Consider the following 13,677-nt stretch of genomic DNA (forward strand, 5'->3'; position numbering starts at 1 on the left):
AAAAAAAAAAAAAGGATATAATACAGTTACAAGATGTGATGGCAGGGGATAGGATTTTTAAATTTTTTGAATTGAAGCAAAAATGGGGTAGTATGCCACTAGATAGATGGAGACATGTACAAATGCAGCACTTTGTACAGACGTTGTCACAGCCCTTACTGGAAAAGATCAATTTAAAGTGGAGTACCACCCAAAAGTGGAACTTCTGCTAGTTGTACACATTTGGCACCTTTCAGGGGTGGGGGGTAGGATACCTGTTCTTCACAGGTATCCTGTTCCCACTTTCGGGAGCCTCAGCCGCGGGTATTGACGTCACCGCCCAGGCTCCCTCCCCCTCCTTCCCCGGCCGCCGAACCAGTAGGAGAGAGGAGCGGAGCCCTCGCACATGCGCAGTTGGGTTCCCGGCATGAAGCCTTAAGGCTTCACTGCCAGGTTCCCTTACTCACAATGGAGGCGACATGCACCCGGCAGCTGTTGTAAACATCAGCTGCGGTGCAGACATTGCTGGACTCCAGGAAATGTAAGTGTCCGATTATTAAAAGTCAGCAGCTGCAGTATGTGCAGCTGTAGGCTTTCAATTTTTGTAGTGGTGGGCGGACCTCTGCTTTAAGTCAATAGAAAAATTGTTCAGCTCCCCGACTAGCGTACAGCACAGCATTTCCAAAATATATAAGGTACTAGCGAAAGAAACAGAACCAGAGTTCCCACCCTATTTGGGAAAATGGGAGCAGGATCTGGGGGTAAGATTAATAGAGCACCAGAAGAGAAGAATACTAAAATTAGCATGTTTTTCTTCAAAGGATGCTAAGATGACAGAAATTAGCTTTAAACTCTTGGCTAGATGCTATGTGACCTCGCTGAGGGCGCGGAGATCAAGACGGACGTATCCCCTCTATGTTGGAAGGGATGCGGTTCGCTGGGAACCTTCGCGCACTTTTGGTCAGAATGTACTAAGATACAGGCCATCTGCAGGGAGATTATCGAGGCTGTCCAGGAAATAATAGGGGAGCATATGCAGGCCAAACCCTGGGGATGTCCATTTTATAAAACTAACAAATCTATAGCACCATATAGGATATCTCTATATCCTATAACAAATCTATAGCACGATATAGGATATCTCTATATCCTATAACAAATCTATAGCACAATATAGGCGATCTCTAGTACCACACCTATTAAATGCAGCTAAAGGCCTGAATTCCCAGGTACTGGCGAACACAAAAAATACCAAGTGTGAAGGAATGGATGCTAAAAATGTATCAGCTATGTTCCATTGAAGAGACAATATATGCAGGGGAGGACTTAATAGAGAGATATAATGACATTTGGGGGAAATGGCTGAATTAAAAAAAAAAATCTGGGAAGTACATGGAAATATCGGATATAGGAGAATCAGAATACATAGGAATATTAAGATCTTGAATATGAACAGAACTGGCTACGTGGGAAAGATTATGAAGGTAACAGGGTGGGGGGCCTAGAAAGGAGAGGGGGGGGGGGTGGGGTTTCTTTTTTTTTTGGGAGGGGGGAGGGTAAAGACTGTGCATGATATACATAAGTCTGATAATGTTTATATTGATATTACCTTTAAAAAAATTTTTTATAAAAAAAACAAAAAAACAATCTGTAGTTGTAAAATCAGTAATGATGAGAGCAGAGGACAATTACTTACTCTCTCTAGCAGCAATATCTTCTGTTTTTCTTCAGATAACATAGTATCACTAAAAGAAATGGAACATGTTAAATAACTATGAAGTTCCTTTATGTTTCCAAAAAGTTATGGACAAACTACAATAGTTAGCATTTAGAAACTGCAGCTGTAGGTAGAGCGCTTCACCCAATTGCATCTGTAAAACATTATATACAGTATAATCATATGAGGCAAATAAAATTATAATAGGCAAAATGTTGGCTCAGTGAACAGTCTGAACCCTTTCTTTCAGATTGCTGTGACTGTGTTTTATGACTTACCATCAATTCAGCATGAAACACCAATAAATCAGTTCAGGCAGTTGGGAAATGACAACCTAACAAAATAACGATCTCTGTCTTACCCATAAAATAATTTTCTTGGACTAACTCTTCCTACCCCCAGCAATTCTCAGGTTTTTTTTTTTCTACAAGCAATCAGAGGAAAACACCAGGACTGAGGGGAGGGTGTCCTGTGTAGTACTTCAAAAAAAAAAAAAAAAAAAAAAAAAAAAAAAAAAGATTTTACAGGTGAATCAATATCCTTTTTTCCTAATTGTATAGTACAGAACCAGGCTTCCATTAACCAAAATGATGGGACATTCCCAAGATATGCAACTAAGAGGTTGGCAACAAAGCAAACACTTCCAACAGGTCCCTGTAAATAAACCAGGCTCCCAACTTAAAAAGGGGCTTGAGGTACTTTTGAGATGAAGTTGGCATTAACAAAGGTCTGAACATCCACCTGGATAAATATAACAAACGTGTGAACAGAAGACTAATGCCGCGTACACACGATCAGACTATCTGGCGGACAATCCGCCCGTGTGTGGGCTCCAGCGGACTACTTCTTCTCAAAAATCTGGCGGACTTTGAAAGAAGTCTTGACTCAAAATTGTCAAGTCTGGCGGACAATCCGCCCATCTGTGTGCTAGTCCACCGGACTTTTGAAATGAACGGACTTGCTCACAAACGGAGAAAAGTCCATTAATTTTGAACGTGGCTCCTGGTAGACGGAACTAGCGAAGGAAGTCAATGTCAATCTTTGGTGAGATTGACAACTCGCTAGCCCCGTCACCTGGTATGGATTTAAAGGGGAGCCCCTACACCGAAAAAACGGCGTGGGGGTCCCCCCAAAGTCCATAGCAGACCCTTATCCGAGCACACAGCCTGGCCAGTCAGGAAAGGGGACAAGCGAGCGCCCCCCCCCCAAGCCATATCAGGCTGCGTGCCCTCAACATGGGGAGTGCTTTGTGGAAGGGGGGGCCCTGTGACCCCCCTCCCCAAAGCACCTTGTTCCCATGTTGATGAGGACACGGGCCTCTTCCCGACAACCCTGGCTGTTAATTGTCGGGTCTGCGGGTGGGGGGCTTACCGGAATCTGGAAGTCCCCTTTAATAAGGGGGCCCCCAGATCCAGGCCCCCCACCCTATTTGAATGAGTATGGGGTACCCCTACCCATTCACATGGGGAAAAAAAAGTGTACATAAAAAAAACAACACAGGTTTTTAAAGTACTTTATTAGACAGCTCCGGGGGTCTTCTTCCGTCTTCGGGGGTCTTCTCGCCCCCGGCTTTCTTCTTTGTCGTCGCCGCCGCCGTTCAGGGGTCTTTTTCAGACTTCGGGGTCTTGTCCCGCTCTTCTTGCCGGGCCTCCGCTACCTTCTTACAGCTCTTTTACTAGTGTTGGCCCGGTCTTGTCGCCTCCGCCTTCTTCTCTTCTTCCTTTCGATGTTGGCACAATGCTCTCTCTGGCCGCAATGGCAGGGACGCGTTGTGCGGTGACTTATATAGGTATAAGGGGCGGGGTCTCCAGCGGAGATGTCACATGGTGACCTCGCCCCTTATGATGTCACAGTCCCGGAGGATGCTGGGCTGTGATGTCGTAAGGGGTGAGGTCACCATGTGGCATCACCCGGTTGCCCCGCCCCTTATACCTATATAAGTCGCCGCACAACGCGCCCCCTTCCATTGCGGCCAGAGAGAATGTCGTGTCAACATCGGAAGGAAGAAGAAGAGAAGGAGGAGGAGAAGAAGAAGGCGACGGCGGAAACAGCGACAAGACCGGGCCAACGCTAGTAAAAGAGCTATAAGAAGATAGCGGAGGCAAGAAGAACCGAAGAGCGGGGCAAGACCCCGAAGACGGATGAAGACCCCTGGACGGCGGCGACAATGAAGAAGAAATCCGGGCTTCTCTGGTAGTAAAAGAGCTAGCAAAAGAGCAGAAGATAGCGGAGGAGCCTGGCGAGAAGACCCCCAGAGCAGTCTAATAAAGTACTTTATAAACCTGTGTTTTTTTTATGTACACTTTTTTCCCCAGGTGAATGGGTAGGGGTACATCATACCCCATACTCATTCACATAGGGTGAGGGGCCGGGATCTGGGGGCCCCCTTATTAAAGGGGGCTTCCGGATTCCGATAATCCCCCCGCCCGCAGACCCCGACAACCAACGGCCAGGGTTGTCGGGAATAGGCCCTTGTTCTCATCAACATGGAGACAAGGTGCTTTGGGGTGGGGGAGGGCCACAGGGCCCTCCTTCCCCAAAGCACCCCCCATGTTGAGGGCATGCTTGAATAAGGGTCTGCTATGGACTTTGGGGGGACCCCCACGCTGTTTTTTTCAGCATAGGGCTTCCCCTTTAAATCCATACCAGGTGACGGGGCTAGCGAGGTGTCAATCTCACCGATGGAGACTGCGACATTAACTTCCTTCACTAGTTCCGTCTACCAGGAGCCACATTCAAAATGAACAGACATTTCTCCGTGTGTGGGCAAGTCCGTTAATTTCAAAAGTCCGGCGAACCCCCGCCATAGTCCGGCGGATTGTCCACCGGAAAAGTCCAGTCTCGTGTGGGCAGGTCCAGCGGACCTCCTCTGCAAAGTCCGGCAGATAGTCTGATCGTGCATACAATGCATCACAGCCTCCTGTAAAAAATAATAAATGCACATTTTTTTCATTGCAAAAACATGTGAATTTATTATTTTTTGTTAAGGGTGAACTTGGCTTTTACAAGGAAAGGGGGAATCCTATCTTTCAAGACTTGCAAGACTTAGTGATAACCTGACAAATCCACTTAGAAATGGTTGAACAAGATAAAGGACACCCTTTGCAAGAGCAGGCAGAACAAATAACAAATCAGAGTTAAGGATAGCAGCAGTGACTGATGTAGTCACAAGGCATGCACTGAAGCCAAACAGTGTATAAGGATCTCCTTGGGAGCAAGACAATGAAAAGGCAGGACCGATGTCCTGATTAAAGTGGGAGGGAGAAATCACCTTAGGGAGGTTTGAGCCCTCAAAACCAACTTGTAATTCTGAAGAACAGGAAAGGGCATTCGGCACAGTACAAATCCCAAATCAAAATCAAATCAAATGGACACAGGGAGCTGTGACTTGGCTTGGGTGCCCCCATAGCAAGCTGCTTGCTGTGGGGGCACTCAACAGGAGGGAGGGGCCAGGTGCACAGAAGAGGCACCCGAGAAGAGGAGGATCAGGCCTGTCCTGTCCTGGAAGAGGGAGGATCTGAGAAAATAAGGAGAGATTCTAAATTTACATACGTTGAAAAAAAGATGCAAATCCATCTAGTTCAACCAATTAAAAATAAATAGAAAGTCATCATTTCCAGGATCCTATACCCACAGTTGATCCACAGAAAGGCAAAACAACCTTAGCATGGTCCAATTTAAGGACCAGTGAGGGGAAAAAAAAATCCTTCCTAATTCCCTGAAGATAATCGTTTGTTCCCTGGATCTTTGGTGTTAGTGCCTACTTGAGGTGATTGTAGCCGTATTAGTGCACTTGCAACAGAAAGAATCGAGGACTGTCTGTGATACTCTTTATTTGCACTAAAATAAAAAATTTCAGGACAAGCTTTCAGGTCCAAACACAGACAGTACTCAGTTGTTTGTGTTATTACCTATAAATGTTAATATCCACTATTTTTTTATTCAGGAATACATCCAGTTCAATCTACTGAACTGGCCAGAACGAGGAAATCTATTCCACATTTTTATAGCCCTTACTGCAAAGAAACCTTTCCATATGTGGAGGTTAAATCTCTTTTCCTCAAGCATAAAGAGTGCCCCCCTTTCCTCTGCAATGCCCTTTATGTGAATTTCTTTGCACCAAGTTCACTAAATGAGCCGCTTATGTATTTATTTATGTATTTATACTTGAAAATCGTATCCACCCTTAATCGCCTATTCTCAAGAGAAAAAAAAAATCAGTTTAGCTAATCTTTCCTCATAGCTGAGGTCCTCCATTCCTCTAATCAGTTTGGCTGCTCTTCTCTGCACTCTTTCCAGTTTCCCAATATACTTTTTGTAAACTGGTGCCCAGAACTGAACTGCATTTTCCATTTTGGAATATACAATGTGGAGACTAAGATCAGAAGTACCAGAAACAGAGTTTACGAAAACAACATCGACTAACCTCATCATAGCCCTGTGCACAAAGTGCGCTGGCCTGCCCCATGTCCCATTTCCCCTGTGCCCATCATCAGCCATTAGAGTGAAGCAAAGTAAACACCCTGCCCATTGGGTACTGATAACCTTTATCAGAGCAGAGACTGCTGCTGTAAAGCAGAAGGGGTAAAGTCATTACTGTTTCCTTTCTGCAGGTCACTGGATAACCAGGGGAATGCTGATGCAAATTACTGGCCACAATCTGGAGCAGGGTAGCTACATGGGCTGTAGTGTGCTTCTCTGTAGTACAGCAATGTGCTCAAAATAGCACCTGGAGCTAGGGAAGGACTGTGGTACCACCTACCATATAATAGGCAGGACTATGCACACAAAATGGATCATTGCATGCCCGAATGTGTTATAGGGCATGTCCCCAAAACCAGCTCACAATGAAGAAAGTGGCAAATGTTATGATATGCTTCTTTGTGTGAAGAACCAAGAGTGTTCTTATATATATTAGGTAGAAAACAGCTATAAGACAGAAAACTGCTCATAGAAGCAAGGGGTCAACCTAAGGACATTAGCAAAAAACGGGATTGCTGCCAGTAAGAGTTTTTATATGGGCAACCACAACAACCTTGTCAGTGTCCTCATCTGAAGGTGGAACCACATAATCCATGGTCTTGATTCATGGAAGCCAGTGTCTTTATTGTAAGAATAAGAAACATTATTAATTAAATTAATGAAATAGCAGCAGGGCCCTGATACATTTGTAGACCCCAAGTACAAGGTAAAAGGCTGAGTTTGCAATGCTACATTCTATGATCAAGCAACTGTGCCATGGAGCTTTTTTAAACTGTCACATATATATTGGAAAAAAGAAAACCAGAAACATTATACTCAGGTTTCTTTGAGTGTGCAACCATAATTTTCTTTCAGAAATTTTAAGTAATGGATCATTAGATCATATTTTTATTTTTTGAAGTTCATGACACATGATGTTTAGATGGGAAAAATGTATAGTTAAATATTGCAGTACCAAAAATAGCTCATGTGTTTTGAGAAAAAACAGGTGTAAAATTACAATTTTTTCATTTAACCTAGCACAAAACTATAATAGTAAAAAAGCTGATAAATGTTCTTCTAAAGCAGTGTAAATGAGATGAAACATGCACATCTAAACATACCGATAGTGCAGACAGATGGAAATAGTATAAATTCTAATATTTCTGCAAGGGTTGAACTGCCTTGTACAGTATAGTGGTTTCGTTTGAGCAAAAATAATGAGTGCTGATATTTTAAAGCAATAAAACAATATATACAAATGTGTTTCTATTTCTAGATACAATTTTGTATGTATCTAGTAATGCCCCCTTTATCAGAAATTACTTTTTGTAGGCATTTTGCATAACCATTCAGCAGTTTCCATGTTTTGACCACTTGACCATGCAAAATTCCTTCAGTGTCACATTTCAATGGAATTCACATTAGGGCTTTGAGTAGGCCGGCCCCATTTCTTATTTCTGAGGTATTCCTTTTGGATTTTGTAGTGTGCTTTGGATCCGTACCATGTGTACACATCCTTTACCTGTTCAGTTTCAACACTCAGACAAATGGACTCACATTCTCATCAAGCACACTTTGATGATGATACAGAATTTATAGCGTCCTAGATGACTGAAAGCTGTCTAGGCACTGAAGCAGCAAAGCAACCCAGAACCATAACATCTCCACCTTCATGCTTCATGATTGCTATGAGAATCTTCTCCTGAAATGCTGTCTTTGGTTAGTGCCAAACATATCTATTGGCACATTGTTTCAGAAGGCCTTGCCTTCGTCTAAAAATGTAATGGAAAACTGTAGTCTTGCTTTAACCACTTGACCTCCAAAAGATTTAACCCCCCCCCCCCATCAGGACCAGGATATTTTTTGTGATACGGCACTGAGTTACTTTAACTGAAAATTGAGCAGTCATGCAACACTGTACCCAAATAACTTTTATGTAATTTTGTTTCCCCACAAATAGAGCTTTGTTTTTGTGGTATTTGATCACCTTTGTGCGCTATAAGCAAAAAAAAAAAAAAAAATCCCTGTCCCTATCAAAATGGGGTTATATTGGACACAGACCTATGGAGCTCTGGCAGTTTTTTCTGTATCTTGCTATTTCTGGAAGGGGTGGGTCTGTAGTTTGGAGATTCTTCAGAGTCTTGGGTGGGATGGGATCTCCAACCCTGTGTCTGGGTCTTCTGGACAGCCAGCAGGGTGTGTGCCCAAGTTCATATATCGAGGGGCTGGTGAGAGTAGAAGAAAGAAGGAAGGTGGAGTTGGAGCAGTGGCTTCTAATGTCTCTGTGTGAGGATAGATGCTGTGTGCATTAAGAAGCTTCAAAGCTGTGTGCGTCCAAGGAGCCAGAAGCTGTGTGTGTAGAAGGGCTTCAAAGCTGTGTGCATCCAAGTAGCCAGAGGTTGTGTGCATTGCGGGGTTTAAAGCTTTAAGGAGCCCAAAGTTGTGTGCATCCAAGACCATGGGCCTGGAAGATCTGGTGGTTTGAGTTACCAGTACCTATAACAGCAGTGCTGTTAAAGAGTAGCCAGGTGAGCTTGCAATATGTATTCCGCTACATGTTTTTGGTAAAAAAAATTCCCAATAAGCGTATATTGATTGGTTTACGAGGACGTTATAGCATCTACAAACTATGATATATATTTATGGAATTTTTATTCATACTAGCAATGGCGGCAATCAGCGACTTATAGTAGGACTGTGATATTGCGGCGGACAATCGGAACACTAACTGACACTTTGCGGGAATGAGTAACACTAATATAGTGATCAGTGCTAAAAATATGCACTGTACTAATGACACTGGCTGGGAAGGGATTAAATCGCTAGGGCGATCAAAGGGTTAACTGTGTGCCCAGCCAGTGTTTTTGTGTACTATATGTGCTGCTTTTGCTAGAGGATGAGATTTTAATCCATCCCTTTCCCCCTGTCAGAACAGAGATCTGCTTGTGCTATAATGCTTTAGCATTAAATGGTCAACTTTTGGAATGAACATCCCAACCTCAGCCACTCAGTCCTAGAAAAAATAGCATGTCATCTGAAGTCTACAGCACTTTTAGATTTTATTCCTTAAAGTGGAATAATTGATTTAAAATAATTTAGCATTATTTTTAATTCTCTTGCAAACTGATATGTATCCCCAACCTCGTTTTTGAGGGACTTAGAGAGCTCTTCTGATCTTGGTATAATTGAGAAGAATGTCCTTTACATGAAGGACCAGTGGGAAGGATGTCACTGTTACAGTGGGGATCAGAATAACACCCTTACATACAGCTAAAAAGATTGTTGTTATAATGCTGCTTGCTTTGCCAAATGGTGGTGGATGCAAGCAGCATCAGATGGGAGGTTGATCAGCTATAGCTCAAAGAAACTAACAACCACAGGAGCAGCCCTAGATGATAATGGCTGGTCTACAACAAAAAAAAATAAAAAAAAAATACCAAACCCTAGATATATGAGGTTTCACCTGCATACTCCCTAAGGAGGGTTTAAACTATGGCATCTAATCTGGAACGCCCCATTCTAAATTTCATGATTTGAAAAGGTGGAAAATATGGGGGTGTACTTCATTTTTCTTTGAGATACATCTACATTTTTATAAATTTAGATAAGCGGAATGAATACGCAATGCCAACTTTATATGACATTTCTTTAAGCATATCACATTTTTTTGGGGGAAAAACAGAAATGAAAGCTTTGAATGGAAATGTGGATTTGTTACCAAAGGGGTCACACTCACCCTTTACTTTACAGGTAGTTGTGCGAAGTGGAATTTTACAGTCTATAGATATATGATCCTATGATAAAGATAGTTCTTGGCTTACAAATAAACAGAGAAAACATGTTTTTTTTTTGTTTCACACCACAGCTGCAATAGTTATGCTTTGCTGAGTGACTTGGAAAAAAAATAAAAAATCTCATACCGTGTAAGATGTCATAGACTATTTTTATTTTATGCCCTCTTTGTATTTTGCCCAGTAGGTTACTACAGATGCCGAAAGCAAATGGTTTACACCATTAAACAGTTTAGTCAAAAATACAGATTGCACTTACTGAACAGCTGTCATGCTGGTATCTAAAGTGGGTTCCATTCTATCCTCCTCTACAACAGCAGCATCATAAACAGGTCTATTCATTTCAGTAGCAGGGTCAGGTGCATAGGCTCCAGCAGGTTCTGAAGGAAAAACCATATGAGTTGAAGACATAAGACTCTGAAGCTTGCCAAATTCCTCTTCTAGCTTCTTCTTCTCTTGCAGTAAACGCGCTCGATCTTCAGAGAGAGTTTCAATTAAATCTAGAAAGCAACAAATAAATAATATATATAAATATACTAGACGTTACTTGAATTATATCAAGGAAAAACAACAATAATGAAAAAAAGGGTTCCAAGATGATGTAAAAATATAAATTGAAGGCAACCCTTAAAAACTTAAGCCGGGTCATAGATGGTGCAATTGTCGTTCCTGCAAACACAGCCAGTGTTGATGGGGGAGTCCCTCTCGCAAAGCTATTGTGTTCCCCAGTGGGGAGGGGGGGGGCGCAGGGAGCCATCCGTACTGGGAGAACTCACATTGATTATTGCCAGCAGCTATAGCTCCTGGCAATAAATGCATGTAAAATCCGACATGCTGGTTGTACCCAAGTTGATCGATGGATCGACTTCGATACAATCATCCTGCCTATAGATAGTTCAAATCTGGGCCAGTCCCCGCTGAACCAGTCAAGATTCAAACCCTCTCTGTCTGGCTGGTTGCAGAAAAGAAAAAAAAGAAATAAAATCGCACCATTTATGGCCGGCTTAAACTTTTAAACACAGGATTGAAACAGAAAAAAAATGAAGGATCCTAGGTTATAAAAGGCATGTATGTTGATCTGGAAAGAAATTATGCTAAAATTATTAATTCTTTAGAAATACTGACAGTTTGATTTTTGACACGTTAATCTTCTTTGTATTAACCACTTGCTTACTGGGCACTTATACCCCTTTCTTGACCAGGCCAATTTCCAGCTTTCAACACTCTCACACTTTGAATGACAATTGCGCCGTCACACCACCCTGTACCAAAATTACATTTTTATAATTTTTTTCACACAAATAGAGCTTTCTTTTGGTGACATTTAATCACCACTGTGTTTTTTCTTTTTTGCTAAACAAAAAAATACCAAAAATGTTGAAAAATATATTTTGTTACTTTTTTTTGCAAACAGGTAATTTTTCTTCTTCACTGATGGGCACTGATGAGGCGGCTTTAATGGGTACTGACAGTTGGCACCGATAGGTGGCACGGAGGGGCGGCACTGATGGGCACTGATAGATGGCTGACAGAGTGAAGAAAAAAAAAAGCCAGCAACCGTCTTGTTTACTTCCATGATCAGCTGTCATTGGCCGACATCTGATCACGTGGTAAAGGGCCCGTCATGATTGGCCATTTAACCTGCTCTGTGATCAGCCGAGTCCGAAGGGCGGTGCGAGAACAGAAGGATGTACATGGAGGATCTTCCGGCATTTGAGGACGGCACTGTAGCTGTCTTTAGGCTATAGCGCGGACGTCAAGTGGTTAATAAGGTTTAGAATATGTGAGGTGTTCTAAGTTATAAAATAAATATCTGACTTTTTGCTGTCTCTTTGTACAGTACTGTGCAAAGTTTTAGGCAGGAGTGAAGAAATAATGCAAAGTAAGAATGTCTTCAACAAAATATATTTTACTTTATCATCAATTTAAACAATGCAGGGTGAGTGAATGGAGGAAAAATAAGCCTGCACTGTGAACAAGGCCTATCGCTGAAAGTAGTCTGCTGCTGACTGTACTCACTGTGAAGGCTTGAAAATAAATACGCTTGATGTTATGGAGTTTCCGGTTGCTTCTTTTACTCGATGACCATTTTTCTATTGGTGTGTAGGAGGATACCTCAGCTTGGACACCCGGACTGCAAACTTCCAAAGTAAGACTTTGTTTCCCACTGTTCTGAGCCATACAATCTTTGATCAAAAAATTGTCATGCTGGAAGACCCATCCACGACCCATCTTCAGTGTTCTGGCTGAGGTTCTCAACCAAGATTTTACAATATATGGCCCCGTCCATTGGCTCCTCAATGCGGTAAAGTCAGCCTGTACAGCCCCTAAGTATCATGTTTCCACCTCTGTGCTTGACTGTAGGGATGGTGTTCTTAGGGTCATAGTCAGCATTTTTCTTCCTCCAAACACGGAGAGTCAAGTTAATGCCAAAGAGCTAAATTTTGGTCTCATCTGACTACAGTACTTTCTCCCAATCCTTCTATGAATCATTTAGATGTTTATCTGCATGACTATACATGTGCCTTTTTGAGGAGGGGGACTCACGGGGTTTCAAAATAATTACTTAGCAGCAAAGGTGCACTGGTGTATTTCATGGAGGAAAATGTAAGTTTTGTACTGATGTCCCAATGCATAGAAACATTTGCAACGGTTCCACAGTTTTATTTCAGAAATAATTATTTTAGGTCTGGACACAAGCACATTTTGAAACTGGTATATTTCTCTCCCTAACTGCTAAAGAGTTATTCAGAGGAAAAAAAAAAAGTTATGCACTGACAGCAAAACTCATCTCAATGATTCACACATTTCTGTTCTGGATTGGAACGCACTGAGTCTGTCTTTGTAACACACGTATTTCTATATTCATTTTCTAGCACATTAATATTTATCATTCTGATCCTTCTACTTATTTTTTTTTTGAACCATAAAAGGTGGTAAATTAGTACCAAAACAACGTGATGCCTAGCAGAGGTCACACAAGTAAATGTTGTTCACTATGTCTACACGGTCAAGAGACAACCATGAACAGTTCATTAACGACTAGTTCGCACTGGAAAAAACTGGCACATTCAAAGAAAGAAAACTAAAAATAAAGATCAGATGTCCTGAAGACATCTGATTATCTGTTAAAAACAGACCCATGCAAGGCAAATCAAAGAGAAATGCAGAAACAGATTTGTGCTTTTATTTTATAATTCCAGTTTGCTTGAGGTGATTGTAGCCATATTAGTGCACTTGTTTAGGACAAGTTTCAGGGTATGTCCCCTTTATCAAAGTCCAAGCAGTACTACATTTCAATTTAAAATTTGAAGCCAGGGGTTGTCTTAATTCAAGCTTAGAAAGTGGGGTATTTCAGGAGTCAAGGAGGATATGTATCCAATGTTATCAGTAGAAATTATAGTATACACCAGAATTACTCTTTTAAAGTAATTTTGTCAGCATTGGTACATTCCTATAAAATGGACCTAATTTTCAGGCTTCCAGTACAATATTCATGATGTTGTGGCCATCAATATGCATGTAGGGGAAGTTTCTAGCAGTAATATTTTCCATGAACAAAATCACCTTTCTGCACTTACATGAAATGATCTCTGTATATAAACGTGAGCAAGCTCAGACAATCTGCTCAAAGCATCTGCAATGTATCAGGCTAACAAGTCACTATGAATATTCGTCTAAAATCAGGGACTTCTCAACAAAATAAGAGGCCAAGGGTGGATGTAA

At 41.8% G+C, this 13,677-nt stretch overlaps 1 protein-coding gene across 5 annotated transcripts in view; it reads right to left on the reverse strand.

Annotated features, from left to right (window-relative positions):
* The window catches only part of RB1CC1 (RB1 inducible coiled-coil 1), a 230,354-nt gene that overhangs the window by 47,051 nt on the left and 169,626 nt on the right, over window positions 1-13,677 (reverse strand). For all 5 annotated transcript variants that reach the window (XM_077492686.1, XM_077492687.1, XM_077492689.1 and 2 more), the window contains exons 17-18: window positions 10,211-10,451; window positions 1,676-1,724 (exon numbers count right to left, since the gene is read on the reverse strand). In XM_077492686.1, coding sequence (XP_077348812.1) covers window positions 1,676-1,724; window positions 10,211-10,451 — 290 coding nt within the window. The remainder of the gene's footprint in view (window positions 1-1,675; window positions 1,725-10,210; window positions 10,452-13,677) is intronic.

This window comes from Lithobates pipiens, unplaced genomic scaffold (assembly GCF_037356315.1).
Source record: "Lithobates pipiens isolate NorthernLeopardFrog02 unplaced genomic scaffold, aLitPip1_a1.2 Scaffold_19, whole genome shotgun sequence".
Lineage (NCBI taxonomy): Eukaryota > Metazoa > Chordata > Amphibia > Anura > Ranidae > Lithobates > Lithobates pipiens.